Raw genomic sequence first — 22,825 nt, forward strand, 5'->3', positions numbered from 1 at the left:
ACTTGTAGCCGGTGATTAAGTATTGTCAGGGTTCGAATTACGGGGGAGCTAAGGGGAGCTCGGCTCCCCTGAAAAGGACCTGGGCTCCCCTGAAAGCCTACTTTGAGACATTTAGGGGGAGCTCTAAAACACTGTCCATTTTTTTGTGTCGCATATAGATTTTGATTTTCTGTACATTTTTTTGTACATTCTGTACAAGGGAAAACTCCTTTTCTCGAGAATATTGAAGCCTTTATTTTAAAACGTATTGCAGCAGCACAGGCGAGAGCATCAGAGCTCGCGCGAGCGCGCTGATGGGCTGTGCTGAGGCAACTGCACAAACCAATGGCGAGAAAGCAGAAGCACGCGATCCAATAGGAGCGCTTGGCGACCTGCCAGACTCTGCGCGCCAAATAGAAGAGTATAAATACAGAGAAAACTCGCCATATGACAGATCTAATCGACTGAAGCGAAAACACCTGACGTGAGAGAAATAGCACGGCAAGGCAACGCAGTACTCGTTCCCTTATCTCCGAGGTAAGGGAACCGAGGTTACGTAAGTAACCAAGTACGTTCTGTACTGTTTACTGTAAAACTATTGTTTTAAATGCCCGAACATGCACCAAAAGCGTTAAAATCAGTCAGGGAGGATCGGAAAATAGGGCTCCCCCGAAAGCCACTTTGTAATTCGAACCCTGAGTATTGTTACATGGTATGAAAAATCAAAAGATGGAAAAGACGCTGATTCTGTGTGTATCTAGATGCATTGAGTTGAAGGAACATCTATAATTAATCAAAATGTAAAATTTAACGTTTCATTTTGTTGGTTTTACATGGGCAATGTAGAATAACACTAGTTCTAAAAACACACATTAAAAAATGTATTCGCTCAGTTGAGGTGGATAAACTTTTTATCTGATAAGACATACGTAATATACAATGGAAACACATCCCTCAAAGTGCAACAATAACCTCAGATGACTTTGCCTCAGCAGAGGACGTGATTGGATAACTGGACTAACCAGTGGACCAATCACATCACAGCATCTCAAATGTTGTTTTAGTGGTTCTGAAACTACTGAGTCAATGTCTGTCATCAGAATGATTTGGTTTAATTCCTCCCAGAAACGTCTCAAAGATTCCCAAACACCAGCATCCGAACGCAAGAGAACATGACGACGTTTATTGCGACAGCATCTGCGCGCAAGTCATTTATGATACAGAAAAAAAAGAGCCATGGTTTTTTCCACAATTGCAGCAACTTCGATTTTTATTAGGAATATCAGTTTCCAAGGAAGTGGCGATTTTGTTCTGTTTTTTGTTCTCGCAAATGTTTTATGCGATATTCCAATTTTGCGCATAAGTTAAATTCACAGGTTTGGATGGAAACTTAGCTACTGTTACATATAAAGCAGATACTCTGCACATAGACTTCTGGTTATGTCCCTGGTTATGCCTTTCAACAAAACAAAATGACAATGAAAAAATAAAAATGTGAAATAGCATAAGAATGCGTTTACAAATTTCATTTCATTTCTTTTATACAAATTTACAGGTCTATTAGAAACTTCAAACTCAAGTGGAGGTCAACGGGTTGCATGCATGATGTTTTGGTCCCGCCACACCCTAAAATTAATTAGGTTAAGCTCCACCCACTAGGTTCACGAGGGCTGTCACCAATTGCCCGAGCCTAAGTGTCATCGATTAATGACTCTAGAGCTGCAAGAAAAATAACCAGTCATATTTATTTGTACGGCACTTTTCATAATATACATTGTTTTAAAGCAGCTTTATAGAAAATCATCTTCATGTTCATGCTTTATATATTCAGAAAATGTCTTCATATCTTATAGTTGCATTTATCAGATTAGAACTGGGCGATGATATAGTTATGTATGCGGATAAGTTTGGACAAACTTATATATCCAATTTTGTATAAAGTAACATTTTGTCACTGGATAAACTCACACACCTCTAAAATTCAGTACAGCACCAAACTCAGTGATCAGTTTATGAAAATAGTCATTATTAGTTTTATTATTTCATCACGTTGAATGTTTAAATTTAAATCAAGACAATAACACAACACTACACTACACTGACCATCTAGGAGGCGCTATAGAACCCCCTGTACCCGTCCATCACAACCCTGGTGTCCACTGAGGCGAGTTGCAGTGAAAACCCAAGTGCCGTTTATTAAACAAAATACAGATAAACAAACCAAGACAATGACTAGAACTTGGCTTGACTAAGAACATAACTTGAACATAAACCTGAACTGACAAGACTCAACAAAAGCAGGTTACAACCAACAAAACTAGACAAGAGACAATGGGAACATGAGGGCTATATATACATGAAGACTAATGACTAACAAGAAACACCTGTGAACAATCGGAAAAAGGGAATCGCATGGCATCTGAAAACTACAAAATAAAACAATGAAAACATGAACATGGACCAAAACGTGACACCTGCCATAGTCATGAGTTGCGGCTACACACGCTTTCCTGGGGGCCCTAGGGATGATCTATTGCTGCATTTACGCAATGTTATAATAACCCTAATTACCGGATGACAACATGTGATGTTGTACCCACCAAATAGAGTTTTCAGCGGCGTTGATTTTTTCCATTAATTTCTTCGTCAAAGTGTTATAAGCCATGAACCTGGCCAACCACCTATGAGGGGAATCATAACATTACATTGACAAAAAAGTATTTGAATATCGGACATGAACACTAGGGGTGTAACGGTTAAAATTACTCATGGTTTGGGTTGTATAGCAGTTTTAGGGTCACGGTTTCAGTACAGATTTCCAGTCAGGATATAGACCATATCATAGTACTGAGACTGCTCTTATTAGAGTTACAAATGATTTGCTCTTATCTTCCGATCGTGGTTGTATCTCTCTATTAGTGTTACTGGATCTTAGTGCTGCATTTGATACCATTGACAACAACATTCTTTTAAATAGATTCGAAAATGATGTTGGCATTAGTGGAATTGCATTAGCATGGTTTAAATCATACTTATCTGACCGTTATCAGTTTGTAGCAGTAAACGAAGAGATGTCATATTGATCACAAGTTCAGTATGGAGTACCACAAGGCTCAGTACTAGGACTGTTGCTGTTCACCCTGTACATGCTACCCTTAGGAGATATCATTAGGAAGAATGGCATTAGTTTTCACTGTTATGCTGATGATACTCAGCTCAATATTTATTTGCGCCCCGATGAAACTTACCAATTCACAAAATTAACGGAATGCATAGCTGATATAAAAAACTGGATGACTAGTAATTTCCTACTACTTAACATATATTCTATTTATTAGACCAAAAACATCCACACGTTATAACCTAGAATACTGTCTAACACTTGATGGCTGCTCTGTTAAGTCTTCGTCGTCGGTTAGGAACCTGGCTGTGCTCTTTGATACCAATCTTCATTTGAAAGTCACGTGTCTAGTATCTGTAAAACCACATTCTTCCATCTTAAAAATATATCTAAATTACGACATATGCTCTCAATGACAAATGCAGAACAATTAGTTCATGCGTTTATGAGCTCAAGGCTAGATTATTGTAATGCTATTATGGGTGGTTGCCCTGCATGCTTAATAAACAAACTCCAAAACGCAGCAGCTCGAGGTGGTCCAAAACGCAGCAGCTCGAGTTCTTACCAGAACCAGGAAGTATGACCATAATAGCCCCGTTCTGTCAACACTGCACTGGCTGCCTATTAAACATCGCATACATTTTTAAATATTGCTGATTACTTACAAAGCACTAAATGGTTTAGCTCCGCAGTACTTGAGCGAGCTCTTAACGCATTATAGTCTTTCACGTCTATTGCGATCTCAAAATTCTGGCCAGTTGATAATACCTAGAATATCAAAATCGACTGCTGGCTGTAGATCCTTTTCCTATTTAGCACCAAAAACTTTGGAACAGTCTTCCTACCATTGTTTCAGAAGCAGACACACTCTGTCAGTTTAAATCTAGACTAAAAACCCATCTCTTTTACCTGGCATTCATATAGCACATGATCAATTTCTATTATACAAATCATGTAAAATGTTTATTATAGCACAGGTACGTCTGTAAGATGTCTGCTAAAGATCTGTTCATCTGGAAAGCTTCTGCTGTGTAAAAACATCTGATAAACATCTTAGAAAAGGCAGTTTTACATACATTCTAAATTTTAAACATCTTAAAGAAATATTCTAAATGTCTAAATGACATCTAACAGGAAACGTCCTAGAGACATATTGCAGATGAGCAAACACTCTAAAAAATACATCTTGCAGATGTAAATGCAGACATCAAAAAGACATCTCCGAGATGTACTTGTGCTATCAGCCTATAGGCTGTGTAAACTAGGTCAGCCGGAACTGGGAACACTTCCCATAACACCTGATGTACTCGTTACATCATAAGAAGAATGGCGTCTACGTGGATATTAGTCTCTCTGTTTATCCCGAGGTTTACTGTAGTCAGCCGGATCCGGGCCGTATCCAGATCAGATGGTGGACCTGCGCCTAGACACGACCACAACACATGTTGTTGTCAGCCGGATGAAGGCCGTATCCAGATCAGATGGTGGACCTGCGCCTAGACACGACCACAACACATGATTTAGTCAGCCAGATCCGGCCGTATCCAGATCAGATGGTGGACCTGTATCTAGACACGACCTCAACGCATTCCTGAAGTGTCAGACGAGATTGTGTTAGCTAGACTCTCCCTGTGAAGGCCTCATCGACACGACAAAAGTTTTAAAACTTACTTTATTTTCTTCTGCAGCTGCTGTACAGCCAAAACAATCTTTGCATCAATGTCCTATTATCACTGTAAAGTTGCTTTGAAACAATCTGTATTGTAAAAAGTGCTATATAAATAAAGTTGACTTGACTTGACTCAGTGTCAGTGCTTCTGTAGCAGGAATCATGTTTTTGTGTATAAATTACAGTATGTGTGACCAGTACTGTAAAAAGTATTACCTTGAAAAAATTAAGTTTAAATTAAATTTAAATTACTCTTCATTTTTATTTATTTGAAAATTAAAAGAGCAGTTTCATGTCTGTCTTTGTGTTGTTCAACTGGTCAAGGTTGATATGGGATATTTATATGGAATAGAAAGTAATAAGTAATGCAATACTTTTTTGAGAGAGTAATTAGTACAGTAATCTAATTGCACCGTTGATGATGTAGGCCTAATTAGCTAGTTCTTGGTAATAAATTACTTGTTTAGAGTAACTTACCCACAAACACTTTTGACAGTGCATTCTCTGCATAGGGAAAAAGCGTCTTAAGCTATAAATGGTTGGAAAACACATGTTTGTGAGAAGATTAAATCACCAGTAATTTGGCTGTCTTGTTTTTCTATTTTCATTTAAAAGCAACATAATTTAAACTGCATCAAAATTATTAGGAAATGAGCGTAAATCACACGATATTCGCATTTTAATCACTAATCAATATTTTACAGTAGTGCACATTTTCAATGGGAAACCACTAGAGTGCGATGTTTTCCATTCATTAACAAACAAGCCATTAAAGATCAACAGTCCAACCGTATACAGTAGGCTATGCATCACTTTCAGCTAATCAGAGACTCATGTGTGTTTCATGAAGTAATTCACATGAGATGATGAAGCCCATCCCACACCGAGGAGCGGAGGCAGGCGCACTCCCATGGACGCGCGTGACGTCACAATGGAGCGTGGACTTCATCCCGGGAGTGGAGGCTGATCAACATCCGGGACACCGGGTCTGAGTTCATGTGAATGCCTACACACACACACACACACTACACTGCACTACACACTTCACCGACTGACTGCACGGGCAGCGAGCGACGGAGGTGAGTCTCTACATCATATTCGCTTTGGCTATATATTAAATTGGATGTGAGTGTGTTTGGTTCAGCTAAACACAAAACGGACTGGGATTATTGTTAGTTTTAGCAAAAACGTTCGGGTAGTATTGCGGAGGAAAACATAGGAGCTCATTCCCAACATAAGTGTATTCTTGTGTGTGTGTGTGTACTGTGTGTTCATGCGCGTGCTTTTATGATTCTATGACTGATGATGCATTGATGCATTGATGGTCACATCTCTGAGATCAGCTGATGGTCAAGGCTGCTTTATATCATCTCATTGCATCATTTTAGTCTATGTATGTGTTCATAAGGCCTTTACTTTAGAAATACCTCTGTTTCCTGGTCACTCAAACCTCATTTACCTTGCAAATGTTGCTTGTGTAAGGAATTCAAATGTTGAACACAAGGCAAACTTTTACTTCCAGACTATATTGTATTGTTTTTTTTTTTATCCGTCTTAATGGTTATAAAAGCTCGAATATATCCATGGATGTTGAAAAGTAGGTTACCTTAACAGTAAATGACTCCTGCTTTGTCACAAGAAGTTGTAAATGCCCTTTGCTCCTTGGGAACTTTCACATGCACTTGTCCCATATAGGACAGTCACACACCTGTCATTGTCTAAGGAATCGATCGTTTGGGAAAAGCTGACAGAAAACAGTGTTATGCTCTGGCTGTCCATTATAATGAAAGAAATATGAGAGGGACACACAAATATTGTGTGTGTGTGTCAAACAGTCTGACCACAACGACACACCTACAGGTGCGGCTGGCGAGAGTCATGACTCACCTCACTTTCATTCTCAAATCATTTCTGTCATTTGTACCATAAATGAGTCTATAGGCTTGCTGTATACCTTGGGAAGTTTTACAGAAATAGCAGGGCTCGACATTAAGCTTTGCAATGTGCTTGTGAAGTAAATCGCTCGTTCACTTGTCCGAGTAAAAAAGTTGCCTGTCCAGAAAAAATTGGATTTTTGTGTTGTGAATATAATTTATTCTAAAGCAACAGCTTTGACATATTTAAATCTGCATATTTGTGATATTTACCCTGAGAGTTTTTTTTTTTTTTTTTTTTTTTTTTCTTTGGGTCATTGAATCTTTGACTCAACCATTCGTTCAAAGCGCTGACTCATTCAGTAATGAAACCCGGATGAGTGTTGCTGTGAGATGCGTTACGGTTCTGCTGTGATCTTTCTTTGGAACTATTTTCGCTGTTGAAACAGAACAAAAACTGTCAATATTGCTTCTAATATGGAAGTGACTTCATTTTAACTACTTATTCATTAACTGTCATATGAAATCATTTTCAGTGTCACATTTTCAATTGTGATGGCATTATTGTGTACCATATATTGTAAAAATAAACTCCACATTTCTTTGTGAGTGCTGCGCTCATTTGTTTGGATTTCTCCTCGAGAGGCTGCGTGAGCCTCAACAGCGCAACCTTGTTACCATTATTAAATTATTATTATCCGCTATCGATTGCCACTTAGACTAAATGTAATAACATCAGAATCATTCTCGCATTTTTGTTGATTCCCATAGTTCACAGCAAAAGACATGTTTTGGAGTTAGAGTAAAGGGGAAGAAATGTGGTTAAATGTGGCTAAAATTTCTGTTATTTCTAATAAAAGCTACTGTAATTTTAATATATTTATACATTTATAGTGGACACTACATCCTTGACCCACTTAACCATGGATGATGGGACCTCAGCAACTATGACCTTACCTAGTTCGCTGTACTACTGACTTCTATTATTCAACTTTGACAGCATTCAAATATATCCACACTAGGTAGAGGATAACCATAGCAACTCAGCTTTAGTTTGCTCCTGTCCTGGTGTCATATTTTCATGACAAGCTTTTGTTCATCTATACATCACTGTACACACCTTCACTGATTCGGTGTGAACCGAGGTATGTTCAGCATGTGTCTTATGACTCCAATACAACCCACACAAGACTTTTCGTTGTATTAATTTTGTCTTATGCTGAACAGTGGATCCGTGCCAATCCTCGTTGGCAGTCTACGTAGGCAGCATTTGAAGTCATCATAGACATGCTGCCTTCATAAAGGAAAAGGTAGGCAGCATAATTGTTACCCTGCCTTCTAAGATACCTTGTTTTGGCCAAATTGTAAAGGTTACTTTGCACGTGTCCTTTGTGGAGAAGAAGGCGTTGTTACATGATCTGTGTAAAAACGAAACTGAAGATTGCAATGTGAAAGAATATGAATATAAATATACTACCTTATTTAAATTAAAGTCAGTAGTGAATTAAAGTCTCAATGTAGCTAAATAGTTTAATCTAAAAAAAAATTGTGCTTTGAGTATTTTGCCTTGCAATATGCATGTATCTCTATTGAAATTAATGAGAAAACTTATGTGAAAAACAATATGCAAAAAGAATAGAATGTCTTAATTCACAATATTTATTAACTCTTTCCCCGCCAGCATAAAAAAAAAAAAAAAGTTTCCATCCACCGCCAGCATTTTTGATCATTTTCACAAAATTTTCATGGCCCCCAGAATATTTTGTTGTTTATCTGAACATGCAATATATCAAAAGCAAGAACAGATCCTCTGCTTTTAAACAGATTTTTTTTTTTTTTTGCTGTTTTAACACTTGAACGTGGATAAGTTTTATTAAAAAAAGCAACATTTTGAGGAAAAAGCTGAGAAAATCTTGTTTTTGTCAAAGACTAGGCCTACATCTGGATCGGGTTCAGAAAGATGATAGGTTGAGCTGCACGATTCTGGATGAATTAAGAATCACGATTTTATTTATTTTTCAAACAGAGATCATGATTCTCCCACAATTCTAGAACAGACAACTTAACAGAGGTTCTGACAAAATGCTAATTGCTGCTGTGCTGTCTATTTAAAATATTTAAGCAATCAGAATTAATTAAAAAAGTTTGAGTGAATGATTCAATGACTCTCTCATAAAGACTTCATTAATGGATGAATCAGCGTTTTTGAATGATTCTCTTGAATGAATAAATCAATGACAAATACATTTTAACAGTCACTTGTCGCCACCTACTGGTTGGTCACAAGGTAAGTTTCAAAATTAATGTTGTAGCTAATAGACATAGGCTAGTATGCGATTTCGGACGCAGCTTAGCCTATTTGCGAGTTGTGTCTCTAGTATGTTTTAGTGTGTCATACAGACAGAGCTGGTCACTTATGAGGTTTCATTTCAGTGTCTGTCTACTGCCACATAGGCCATGTTCTAAAACACAGCATTATTAGGTTTTGGATTTAGGTTAAAGGGGTGGTTGATTATGATTTCACTTTTCTAACTTTAGTTAGTGTGTAATGTTGCTGTTTGAGCATAAACAACATCTGCAAAGTTACGACACTCAAAGTTCAAAGCAAAGGGAGATATTTGCTTTTAAAGAAATCGCTTTTTAAGGCCTACAACAAACGGCTGGTAGGGACTACACGAGCTTCCTCCCGGGTTAGTGACATCACTAACCCTAATATTTACATAAACCCCGCCCCCGGAACGCGATTTATAGATTATCATGACAGAATATGCTAATCAGTGACTAGAAGATAACTACACATAAGCAACATAAATTCACCAACTAACCATTCAGAAATGTCCTGTTGCTTCTACATGTTGTCACTTCTTCTTGAGTCTCTCCATCATCGTCTGACTCCGTTTTGAACATAAAAGGCTAAAGGTTTTTGAAATGTTCAGTGTGTGTCTGTGTGAGGTAAAAGGACACAACCTCTTGAAGCTCCGCCCCCTGTGCCGGGAGCAGCAGCTCATTTGCATTGAAAGGAACACACACAAAAAGATGCGTTTTTGCTCACCCTCAAAAAGTGACAACTTTAACATGCTATATAAAAATATCTGTGGGGTATTTTCAGCTAAAACTTCACGTACACACTCGGGGGACATGAGAGACTGATTTTACATCTTGTGAAAAGGGCATTATACCACTCCTTTAACAGATCCACCATGTGTGAAAAGCTTTGTGTCGTGCTGAACTCGCCCAACTCACTTTTCAACACATCATCCATAATCAGGTACCAAGTATTTATGAAATGTTAAATATTTTAGCATTAGACTGATAGTGTCGCATCACTTGCTAAGATAATTCTTGCATGTTCAACTTGTTCATACAGCAAAACATTGGTGTACAGTGAAGACCTAGGCTACTGTATGATTAGCTGGAACAGGTCCACATTAATGACAGCAGTGTTTGTGTAGCTCTTGTCAGGTCTTTTGTGTTTCTGGATGAACAGACAAGCTCGTGTGTGACCTTTCTATCGGCAAACAGGTTGTGTCACTTCAGAACTTCATATTCTTTCATGTTCACGTTGTCTATTTAAGAGCTAAAATCATTAACCATTCTTTGTCAAACATGTAGGCTAGTACACTTATTTAGAGAATTGCTTGTCTGTCATGCGTGTGTCTTACGATGTAGAAACCTCTGCCACTGATTAACTTTTTTACCAGTGCTGTCACACCATGGTCAGGTCTTTAACATTAGCCTGAGAGTTTGACCTGTGATCGCGGTAAAGAGTCAATCTTTAAGCCGGCGTTAAAATCACCAAATACTTCAGCTCAGACTGAACTAATATGGAAGCTAAGAGTTGAATAATGTTGTGTTGAGTGTGTCATAATGAGCTGCACCTGCTCTGTTGTCATTGAGTGGGAGCTGCTGACTGCTCCTACATCAGCCTTCATATACAGTAGTGACACCCTACCGCTGGTTAGTGTTCAGTCTAGCAAGTTAAATAAAGATGACGTTAAAGTCCCCCTGTAGTCAATCCCTTAAAACTCATCTTTGATCACCAAAATGACACATTTAAATGTTTTTTCTTGTGAAAACAGCTTGAATGTAACTCGACACCCTTGCTTCATTTAGTATGCGGTTCTATGAATAATATGCAAATGAGACCCGCCTCCACTCACTCACAGCAGCTCAGAATAACTGATCCACTTGGTCAACTTTACTAAGGCTGCACAATGGCAAGTGGAAATACTGGTTTAATTCAGCCATATGTGTTTGAACCAGAAACTGGTCGGACAGCTGCCATCTGACAGTCAGCATCCTTAGAAACGCTTTGAACATCACAGAACGTCAGTGGAGAAAGGCATATAGGTCATCATAACATTGTCATATACATCATGTACATAATTCACCCGCTATATTGCTAAATCTATCCGATTTTTCATATCAACAGAATAATATAGCGGGATAACCTTTCATCTCTCGTGACTTTGCAGTTAATGATATGCTAAAGCCCGCCGTCACGTTGATCTGATTGGTTACAAGGTAGTTTGTGACGTCAGAAACACCAGCGATTTCAAAGCGTGTTTTTGAGACTGTCTTTGGTTCACTGCAGTTTTAAGGAGAAAACACTCGACTTATGAATGTGCACATGGTTTGTCCAATGGCTCGTTTCCACCGAGCGGTACAGTACAGTACAGTACATTCCAGTACGCATTTTTTTACGTTTTGATTGTCAGAAGTTGTGAATTGTACCAAAATACAGAACTGTCCTCTAGCACTTTTTTTGGGGCCCCTTCTGTTGGGGCAGTAGCACAGTAGTCCGGTACCTAAAGGGCGGAGCTAGACTCACTGCAGAACGTTGATTGGTTGACAGAGAATCGTCACTTGCTCGTGCTACAAGGGGAATCACAACACAAGAGGTGCCGTTTTTTAATATACAGTTGAAACACAATACCGTTGCAACGCAATGTTTGCGTTGACAAACCGCCACATGCCGAGAAGCAAAACCAAGATCTGCCATATGTCCTCCATTGTTGTTTACTGTGTCGTTTTCTTCTTCGCTCGAGAATGACGTCGGTCGCTACTTTACGCCTATCAAGCGTACTGTTAAACGAGCCATTGCACATAGACATACACATTAAAAACGTGATTTTCACCACAGGGGGACTTTAATACAATTACTGAAAAATATGCAAAAGCCATATATAATATAATAGCCTATATAATATATTAGTGCGATTTTTGGAGAAATATATTTTGGGCACAATTAATGTCTAGTACTATTAAAATAAAAAAATATGCAAAAACCGTACATATTAGCTTCTTTCCTTTACCATTCATTAAGTGAAAAATTATATTATATTATATTATTATATTATAATGAGTCATAAAACTCGTTTGTTTATTGGAGAAATATAATTTAGGGACAAAAATGTGTATCACTTAATATTATAAATATGTTTAAAATTTTAAACAAAGTAAATAAAGTTAAAAAATATATAATTTTTTTTATATTTATTTATTTATTTATCTTGGTATTTATAGAAATATAATTTAGGCAGTCAGCCAGCATTGTTATCAATGTATTGTTAACTTATTTTTAATGTAGTCAGTTTTAATGTAATAAATGAGTGTGATATTTCAGTTTCAGCAAACACTTTGAAGTGGTTTAATGTTCTCTTTAGACGTCTTTATGCTCGTTCTGATAGGATGAGTACTAAAACATTTGCTGGACTCTTTTATTGCTGTCGTCTTGTGTCGTGAACACGCTGTGCTCTCATGATCTCATGCAGTGACAGTGAGCCTCAGTCCTCTCACTGCTCTTTCAACAAGCCAGACTTGTGTGGAGGAAGAGTGGGCCTGGACTCGAATAACTCAACTCAACTTTCTGCTGCTGAAATGTCAGTTCACAGCAGCGATTACTTCCCTTGTTTCCCCTCTCTTTTCTTGAGGCCTTTTGATGCTGTTTGGTGCGGTGTAGCATTATCCTAATCTGTGTCAGTTTAAGTTCTACCACCAGATCATCATCATGGTCATGCTGGAGTCGTGAAACTGTGAGTTATTATAGTGATTTTAGATGCATGTTTTGTCTCAGAGTGATGTCATAGCATAGATTGAATGACTTGCTTTGTATTTAATGTGTATGGTGACATTTTTTTAGTGACGTAATGTTTATTTTACAAACAAACAATGTTAAATTAACTTTAAATTTCATAGCTTATATATAAAGCTTTAAATCATGTACATTTCACTTGTATTCAGTTGAATTCATAATTTATGTATACAGAATAACTACATTTTTGTATAAGCAGAACATTATTTTTATTTTATACTTTTAATACATTTTAACTGTGAAGTAATACACAGTAAATCTGCATTGTGATGCCCTTTACAGGAACCACACTAGCATCCAGGGGCAATCATGTATCTAATCAGTTTGGTTTACAGTGTCTCTGCTAAATGAATAAATCTTAAATTTATAGTTATAGGTGTGCGTGTATCTTTACAGTACAAACACAAAGCAATATCACAGTACTATATGTACATGTGTGACGGTACACTGAAAAAAATGATTCGTTGAATTTAATAAAAAAAATGTATCGTAAGTGGTTGCACACAATTGATTTTACCTACATTTAAACAAATGCATTAGGTTGAACTAAAATTTAAGTTCAACTTAATACATTTGTTTAAATGTAGGTAAAAAATGTGTATAAAATTGTCATGTTGCGATAATTGCTGAAACTTTAATCATGGTATGCGGTATTATCATGATATTGAAACAAGTTGAAAAAAAAGTTGTCATACTATAACAGCTTTAATAACTTCTTTCTTATAACAAAAAGAACAACATTTAAATACAATAAAACAATACACAAAAATGTATAAAGCATGTAAAGTTGAACAGATGAAAGTGCAAAAGAATAATAAAGAACAATAGGTATTACTTTACAAAAGGTCTTATTAGTTAAGGTCTTTAATGCATTAAAGGGTTAGTTCACCCAAAAATGAAAACTCTGTCAGTAATTACTCACCCTCATGTTGTTCCAACCCCGTAAGACCTTCGTTCATCTTCAGAACACAAATTAAGATATTTTTGATGAAATCTGAGTGCTGGATCACTCCTCCATAGGCTTCTAGGTGACCGAAACTTGCTGGCCCAGAAAAGTTATTAAAGACATCGTTAATATAGTCCAAGTGACTCCAGTGGCTCAATCTTAAGTTTATCAAGCGATGAGAATACTTTTTGTGCGCAAAAAAACAACAAAAATAACGACTTTATTCCACTATTCATTTCCTTCTCTCTGGGCCTCGAGTGAGTTCACGTAGTGTTTTAGCGCAGCGCGTCTGTTACACGTCACCACGCAGGCTCACTATTGGCCGACGCTGGTCATGTGTGTGATGCGTGTGACGCACAACACAGACGCGCTGCGCAAAAACACTACGTAAACTAACTCGAGGCCCAGAGAGAAGGAAATGAATAGTGGAATAAAGTCGTTATTTTTGTTTGTTTTTGTTGTTTTTTGCGCACAAAAAGTATTCTCGTCGGGTGAGTAATTACTGACAGAATTTTCATTTTTGGGTGAACTAACCCTTTAAAGGTTGTATCAGTGATTTCAGGCCCTAATCTTTCCTAACGATCCGCTAGCTGCCCGCCCCATAAGCATGCCGTCAAAAAACGCGTCTCTGTAGGCAGCCTAGGCTCTGAGATCTGCACACAAAAACAATTGGTTTCACCAACTCAAAACCAAAACAAATAGTGTTCCAACCAATCACCGACAGGGGGAGGGGTGTTGTGTGGTTTTGAGCCAGCTTCTTCTTCAGCTCCGACTTCGCGTGCAGCCGTGCACGAGCACAAAACCTGCTTTTTTTTGGGCCTGAAATCACTGATACAACCTTTAACATTAACAATGCGAGCGATGGCATTTGATACAGAAGTTATTATTCTTTGATAACGTCAGTTTAAAATACAACTGATCATTGTTAGTTCATGTTTAGCTCAGGTTTTGATTTTAATAATGCAGCCTATTATTAAATGTTGAAACTAACATTAAGATTAACATTAGAAGCATTTTTATTGTTAGATATAAATTAACTAATGTTAACTAAAGGAGCCTTTTGTAAAGTGTTACGAACAATAAAATAAAAAAAATTTCAAGTGGGCATGTTGTAGTCCAGATTAAAATATAAAAATGTTTAATTTTGAAAATAAATTGCCTATTAAGTCTTTAAGATTCAGTGACTCGCTCATAAAGACTTTAGTTGTTTCATTGTTGGATGAATCTGCTTTTTTAAAATGAAACCCTTGAATGAATGACTCAATGACATTCAAACACACATGTGAATGCTCCGCTGTACTTGTCATACTTGTCGAAGGTTTAATAATCTATATTTACACAAAAAATATTGTGTCTGTGTTTGAATGGAGATCGCCATCTTTTAACGATTAACCGTGCTGCTCTAATGCACAACATATGCACAATTTACAGTTATGCAGTGTTCAGCCACTCACAAACAATCACACATTATAGTTTTTAATACCTTATAGAGGACAAGAAAATAATGTTAGAAATAAAGTGGATGCGTGTAACTTTGATGGGAAATTTACGTGTAATCCTTGTTGCAAAATTAGCCAGTACATTTTTGGGTGATTGACTGAAACAACATGTTTGTTATCTTGATGCATCCATTGAAAATATAGTGCGGATACATTCATTTCATGTTGAAATATGACTTTTGAATAATAATGTGTTTGTTTAAGACCAACTCACTGCTGTCACCATTACTGAAAAATGCTCATCCCTAGTTTTTAGTTTTCCCGTCTGTATGATAAAAAAAAAAAACCTTATTTAAAGCATTCTAAAAAAGGCGTAAATGCTCCTCATTGTCTGCGTCATACGTGGAAATGGACATATGTAAATCTTGGCTTTTGCTTGATAACCAAATGGCTCTTTTACATGCAGTTTACAAAGCCTGTAGTAATAGCGTCTGCATGGGGGGAAGCTCTACAGGAAATGTTTTAAATATGCTATCCACAGAGAAGAAAATTTGTATGCTGTACCATTATTTTCCATTACAGTAACACTTTTGTTTATTATATTCCAGGAATCATTTCTTTATAAATGATTTACTCGTCCCTTGGCAATCTCATACAGTTGTGGTCAGAATTAATGGCACCCCTGGTAAATATGATCAAAGATGGCAGTAAAAATAAATCTGCATTGGTTATCTTTTTGATCTTTCATTCAAAACATTTGCAAACATCTAACATTTTATTGAAGTAACAATTGAAAGTGGGGGGGGGGGGGGGGGAATCACATCACTCCAAAATACGTTGCCCATAATTATTGGCACCCATTTATTAAATACTTTTTGCAACCTCCTTCTGCCAAGAGAACAGCTCTGAGTTTTCTCCTGTAATGCCTGATGAGTTTGGAGAAGACATGACAAGAGATCAGAGACATTCACTCATTCATACAGAATCTGTCCAGATCCTTCAGATTCCCAATAACTTCTTTATTATGTCCCTGATGGTGGAAATGGGGAATTTTCAATTCTTTAGCTATTTTCTTACAGCCACTTTCTCCTTTGCTGCACATCAGAACTATATTGTTTGGTTTTACTCATTGTGACGGATGATTAAGGCAATTTGGCCTTTGAGTTTCCTCATATTTGAACTATAGCTCGAGTCATAGCTCAAATTTCATGTTCCTAGTCACCCTGGTGTGCTGAAAAATGTCAATATTAATGGGAATATACTTCAGATATATATTTTACAAAAAATTCTAGGGGTGCCAATAATTGTGGAGAAAACATTTATTTCATAATGTGATTCATGGCACTTGTTTACATAGACCAACATACTTAAAATATTCCAAAAAATATACCGCAAGAATGTGGTGTGTGTGAACGGCCTCTAAATAATTAAAATGTCATTAGTGCAACAAGAAGATCACTGACTCATTCAAACAGTCTGAGAAACTGAGACGTGTGGCTGCGTTACAGCAAGACCAAAACACTGTCTCTGCTCCTGTGTTTCATTCATCCCAGATCATGTTTCACTTCTCATCCTGAATCGATACCTCCCGGATCCATTCTAATAGACTCACACAACTAAACTGCTTGCAGGGCAGCTTCCTGTAGTTTCCTAATTCTGTTGCCAGCCCAGCCCAAACTAAGGCCTGTTCACACCATGTAACTGCATTAGCTTCCACAGCGGTGCATGATATCATTGTGCACTGTACAAAATGATCGTGATTTTAATGGTCAAAGACTGTAAAAATGCTACAGTGAAAAACTGTTAATTGGTTAACAGGAAATGTCCTTACTATATACGGTAAACAACTGTGATAGATCTAATGGTACATTTAATGTAATTTTACTGTAAAATACCGTTTTTGGAAGGGAAAAAGAACAAGTCATTGTATAACTTGCAGTGAAAAAACGTAAATTGACATTCCCACAATTCCCTGCGTGACACTTCGCATTTGATGTATTTTTGTTGAAATAACTGTTTCTTCATAGTTTTCTTACTTTTTTCTAATCAGTTATGACATTAGGGTTTTGTGTTATATTTAATGTCGTTAAATGAATGTTTATTGCATTTTTAAAATTTCATGTGTGTTACCATGATGGTGTTTAGTGTTTGTGTGAATGACACTGTGTAGCTTCTATATATTAGCATTAACTTTCTTGTGAAATAGCTGCTTGTTATGAGCTTTAATTCATCATGTGACTCTCATTACTGCTGTGATTGGTGGTTGTCAGTGTATTACTATGGTACAAAACAGATGTTAATACTTCAATAGGTCAGTAAATGAACATTATGTCAGATAATTAAATACGGTTTATTACTGTAAATTTAAGTAAAGTCTGTAAAATCGAAAATGTTGCTGCCGTATTTTTTACGGTAAATGTCTGGCCACCACAGCTGCCGTTTTTTTTACCATAAATTTTACGGATTTTTTTTTTTTTACAGTGTGTTCATTATAAGCGTGTTGCAGTTTTGTCGTCTGCCGCTTTAAATGCTTGAGCCCTTTTAAAGTAGGATTCTGATTGGCTGTTTGTGTTGTGGGTCTCTGCTATTCTTTTACATTTAGAACGATTTTGACAAATATCTTTATCGTCCTTGGTGTGAACGTGCCTTTAGTCTTCACATTCATTGGAAAGGCAGTTGCTCAGTTGCACAAGAACCCTGGAATTACATGACTTGAACGGGACCTGTAACTGATCACCGTTTCTTTGACGTTTTACACTTAATCCGCATACACAGTAATACAATTAGAAAAATTTACTACAGGACATTTTAGGGGTAATTAAACTATTTTAAGACTTTCAACCACACAAATAAACTAAATGCAAGTTATTAATGCTGAAAATCAATTTTCATTGACTTTAATGCTGTAAACATGGCATATACAGTAGCTGTATGTTTAGTTATTCCAGTAATTTCTGAGAGAGCAAATAGCAAATGATTTTTTGGCAATAGTTTCTATTTCAGCTATTCAGTGTCCCTGTGCACAAAGCACGGTCTGTATTGCAATGGTTTACTGAGTCTATTGTGGAAAAGCTTGACTGGCCTGCACAAACCCCAGACTTGAACTCACTGAACAGCTTTGAGATGAATTGGATTGCAAAGCTGATGCTCTTGTGTCTGAATGGGAGCAAAGCTCTGCATCCATGTTCAAACATCCTAAAGAAAGGCCTTCCCAGACAAACAGAAGCTGTTATAGCAGCGAAGGAAGGGATTACTGCATGTTGTCCTGCACACAGTCGTCTATAATTCCATTGTGTTCACTGGAATAGCCAAACTGAGCGGCCGCTTCAAGAAATTGATTGATTGAACCAGTTCAACCAATCGTACTGAACCGCCTGAGACAGTTCATGGCTCAGATCAGCACAGTTACTTTCAGACGTGCCTGACAGTCCTCCAACTCCAATTGAGCCAATATCCAGGAGTATATGATCCTGCAATGCCTGTATTTGCCAACTCATTCAGCGCTCCAGTTAGTCCAACAGTCCACTGAACTGAGAACAGTCTTTCCGACATCCGACATGCTGAGAAGAACTGTGTGCCGAGGGTTTCATAAAGGGGCAAACTGGATGTTTCTGAAAATCATAAAGTATGATAAATCACACCTATAGTAAATCTAACAGTGATCCGATGGCAGTAGTTCTGGAGTCAACAGTACTGATAGCAGTTCTCTCTCTCGTCAACAGTCGGTTAATGGATACAGCAGATCTCGAGTCACCAGTACACTGAACTGAGGAAACAGTTCGGACTCTGACACGTCCTCGAAGAACCGATGAGCTGCTGATACAGCTGATTGATTTTTATGGTTTTTCATGGTTCATGTAAAAGGATGAGTTGAGATTAGTTTATCACCTTTATAGACATGTAGAACATCCGCGTTTAACATCATTATCGGGTGCTTTAATAACATAATTGCATACGTGATGTCATTGTGTGATTAAGTAAACAAACTGTTTTGGTTTTTTTTTTTTTTTTAACTGGTTCATTGAAGTGAACTGTCCAAAAGGACCATTTTTCAGAAAAGAATTTGACTTCCCATCAAAACCAGTCTATCATCATCCTTCACCTATGATGTATATTACTGCCGGTCAAAAGTTTGAAATAAGTAAGATTGTTTTAATGTTTTGGAAAGAAGTCTCTGATGCTCACCAAGACTGCATTTATTTTGATACAGTAAAAACAGTAATATTGTGAAATGTTATTACAGCATCATCATTACAGTCTTCAGTTTCACGTGATCCTTCAGAAATCATTGTAAAATGCTGATTTGCTTCTCAAGAAATATTTCTTAGCCATATTTTTGCCGCTTAAAGCTGCAGTTCGTAACTTTTTTTGGTTAAAAATGTATTGCAAGTACATACCCAGCCTGTGTTCCCAAACTATCTCCTTACCGTAGCCCGATTAACAGCGGTTGATCTTGGAATAATGTGTTCTGAATATGAGTGGTACTGGTCGGTTTCCGCGGGAAATATCTTTGCGTCATTACGTCACGTGTGTAACATAAAGAAGGAGTCCCGGCTAGTAAGCTATATCGCATGTGAGGATGCCATTGCTGCAGGTGGAAGATCATTTATAGTCTTTTCTCACAGCAGCTGGAGTAATTACATTTATCATTCTGATGGCGGATTGTAATCCAGAAAGGTCCAAACGATTAGAGATTAGACTGTAGTTAATTAATATTACTCAGTGCTTAAGTGTATAATAATTATACTGCAGCAAGAACATCCTAAACACATTAGTTCACATTTGTCTAGTAAGCTGAATCTTCATTTCAATTCTCAATTTTGTTTGTTTTGTGAATAAATCTGTCAAAAATATTAAAAAAATGCAATATACTCTGTACGTGTGTGTGTGTGTGACATGAATACCTCTTTTATAATTTCTGGTTAAAAATGTATTTTAATATTTTTGGGGAGGGACATAATGTCAGGGTAATACAACTGTTCTCATATCTTAATTAAGAAAAAATCCTCATTAAAATAATAATAATAAATAAAAAAACATAAAAATAAGTTTTGTATAAGTATTGAACATATTTTATTTAATTTTTTTTTTTTAAACCAAAACAACAACTGCATTGCTTAATATTTGTAAAAAAAAACTTCTCAAATTCATATCAAAGTTGTATGATCCAACCTTCAAGCAGAACATGACTGTCATGGTCAATAATTGTCTTAAAATATTGAATAATTTGACCTTTTTCTAACAAGACGAAGTGAGTTCAGGTTTTAAAATGTGATGTGGTGGAAAACTAATGAAATTATGAATTAATAATGATTTTTAGGTGAAAAATATTTGTAATGTTTTAAAACATTTTTGAAAATAATGAGTGAGATGTGTACACATTTAAAGCGACACTATGTAACACTTTAAAATGATCAAAATCTAAATAATGAGTCAATGCATAATCAAACCTTATTCTAAAACGTGTTTTTGTCTTACACTGATTCACTATGGTAAGTGTTTATATTTTAGACCTGACGGGATGGTTTTGTCGGGTAAATTGCATAGATGCATCACTCGCCCGCTACTTTGACGCGTGTCTGGTGTGAGAGGTCAGGGGTTAGTTGTCACAACGAGCGAGAAATGTTGACAAAGAGCCGCTAAATCTCCAACCTCCAGAAAATCATCCGTTTAAACGCGAGCTCGTAATAAAACAAGAATCAACATTGGTTTGGCTTTTTGGAGATGGCGAGAGAACTGTAAGAATCAGTATCGAAAAATCTATATTTTTGACAAAACATTGCACTTAAGTTTATTATTTTAGATGTCTTTTTGAAAGATTACAACTGAAACATGTATATTATATAAAATTCAACCCAGCAAAGTGACAAGTAGGAGGGACCGCATTACACGCCACAGCTGTGTAAATATCAAGTAAAAAGGTTTTTCCAAACCCAACATGAATACATAGTATAATCGTAAGAAATTGTTAAACTAGATTTTGTCTTATCTTTATTATGGACTCTCTCATATGTCATTGACCCATAAATGGAAATGATTATACAGCAACACGAGACCAGGAAGAAATAATGCGTTCCGTTTGCCTAGATCCAGTGATACTCAATAAATTTTACAACCTGGACAATAAGTTACTTTGTGAACTTTGGCCTTTTTTTTGGTCTTTTTCTGGGCTTGAACTTGAAGAAAAGAGGACATCAGTGTCGTGGCAACATTTCAAACACTAATCAAGTGTCGCATCTAAAGGCGTCACTCAGAGCATGTGTAGCGGTGCATTCACAGTAATACACAGAAGAGAGGTTTATTCATTCAAATAAAGAAAGGCGGTGATTAAATGTGATGCGGGGAAGGTAGCAAGTCCTCAGATCTAGCTGCCGTTTGACTTTGTAGTGATCTTGCTCTGGCATGTCAATCCTGGACCCAGAGGCTGTTTCACTGCCAAACTGGTTTTGAGAGACGTGATGTGGGACTTGCACAATAAGGCTCTGGTGTCAGCAGTGCTCCATCTTTTAGACCTGGATGTGGGCGGATACTCTGCGACTTACCCGTCCAGGACGCTTGCCTGAAGAAGTCCTTTCTTTACTTTTAACTGAAAAATATGGGTTGTTCTTGTCATGTCAGGAAGGACACACCTAACCCATATATATATATATATATATATATATATATATATATATATATATCTGACCCAAGTGTGCCACATTGACATTGCTCAAATGCAACAACTCCAATGATTTCCTTCATTGGAAGGACTTCTCGAGGTGTAGAAAGCAAGACTGCTGAATTTCATAAGCAAGTGTACAGACTTCAGACCGTAAAACACATCCTGAGTAGTAGATCAGTTAGCTTTAACTGACAGAAGGTGGAAAATCTTATACATTACGTTTTCAGTTTGTTGACTTTTTTACAGACTTAAAGACTCATATAGGCCACTGGAGGGCGGAAAATGCCTCACACACGCAAAAGTAGCCTAGCCGCAAAAGTAGCCTAATGATTAGGAATGTAAAAATAGCAAGAAGTGTTTTTGCTAGCATTAAATTGTGTCTAGTACTAGAGTCCTACTTGCTATAAAGCTGGATAGTTAAAATAACCTCCATTACTTTCCAGTTATACTCGGTACAAGGAATGATCTACTGGGCAAATTAAGGGAACATTATGAACAAACTTACTAGATAACAACAGTTCCTATATCAAAAATCTGGCAAATAAAACCGCCTTAAATGCACTGACGCCTAACGAAGAGTCGAGAGCCGCGACAGTTCGAAACTACTGGCAGGACGGACTTGCACTGACAGAAGAAGATAACTTTTATTTGACAAGTAATCATCTAATTACACAACATGCATCATAAGTGTATAAAATACTAATACAGTAATCCAAGTAAGCCAAGACCAGAGCACTTAATTCCCTAAAAAGAGGGAACATTTTAACTTGCTGCTTTTTATTTTTGTTTGTTTTCATTTTTAGTTCAAATAAATCAAATTCAGATTTGAAATCAAACTTTCTATGCCATTTATCTTTGGTATAGACAGAAACACAGTGTACCTCACCCCCACTGTGAAGTATGGTGGTGGATCTCTAAAGTTGTGGGGCTAATTTTTTATTTATTTTTCAAAGACCCTGGACAACTTATGATACACGATATCATAAACTCCATCAAATACCAGCAGATATTAAATCAACACCTGACTGACTCTGTCCGGAAG

The 22,825-nt window shown here is 37.0% G+C and overlaps 1 protein-coding gene across 6 annotated transcripts in view; it reads left to right on the top strand.

The window, feature by feature from the left end:
- Positions 1-5,699: 5,699 nt before the first annotated feature.
- Positions 5,700-22,825, top strand: part of myo6a (myosin VIa) — a 52,925-nt gene continuing 35,799 nt past the window's right edge. For all 6 annotated transcript variants that reach the window (XM_084432593.1, XM_084432594.1, XM_084432595.1 and 3 more), the window contains exon 1: positions 5,700-5,848. In XM_084432593.1, coding sequence (XP_084288719.1) covers positions 5,772-5,848 — 77 coding nt within the window. In that variant the 5' untranslated portion in view covers positions 5,700-5,771. The remainder of the gene's footprint in view (positions 5,849-22,825) is intronic.

The sequence above is a fragment of the Rutilus rutilus genome (assembly GCF_951802725.1).
Source record: "Rutilus rutilus genome assembly, chromosome: 15".
Classification (NCBI taxonomy): Eukaryota; Metazoa; Chordata; class Actinopteri; order Cypriniformes; family Leuciscidae; genus Rutilus; species Rutilus rutilus.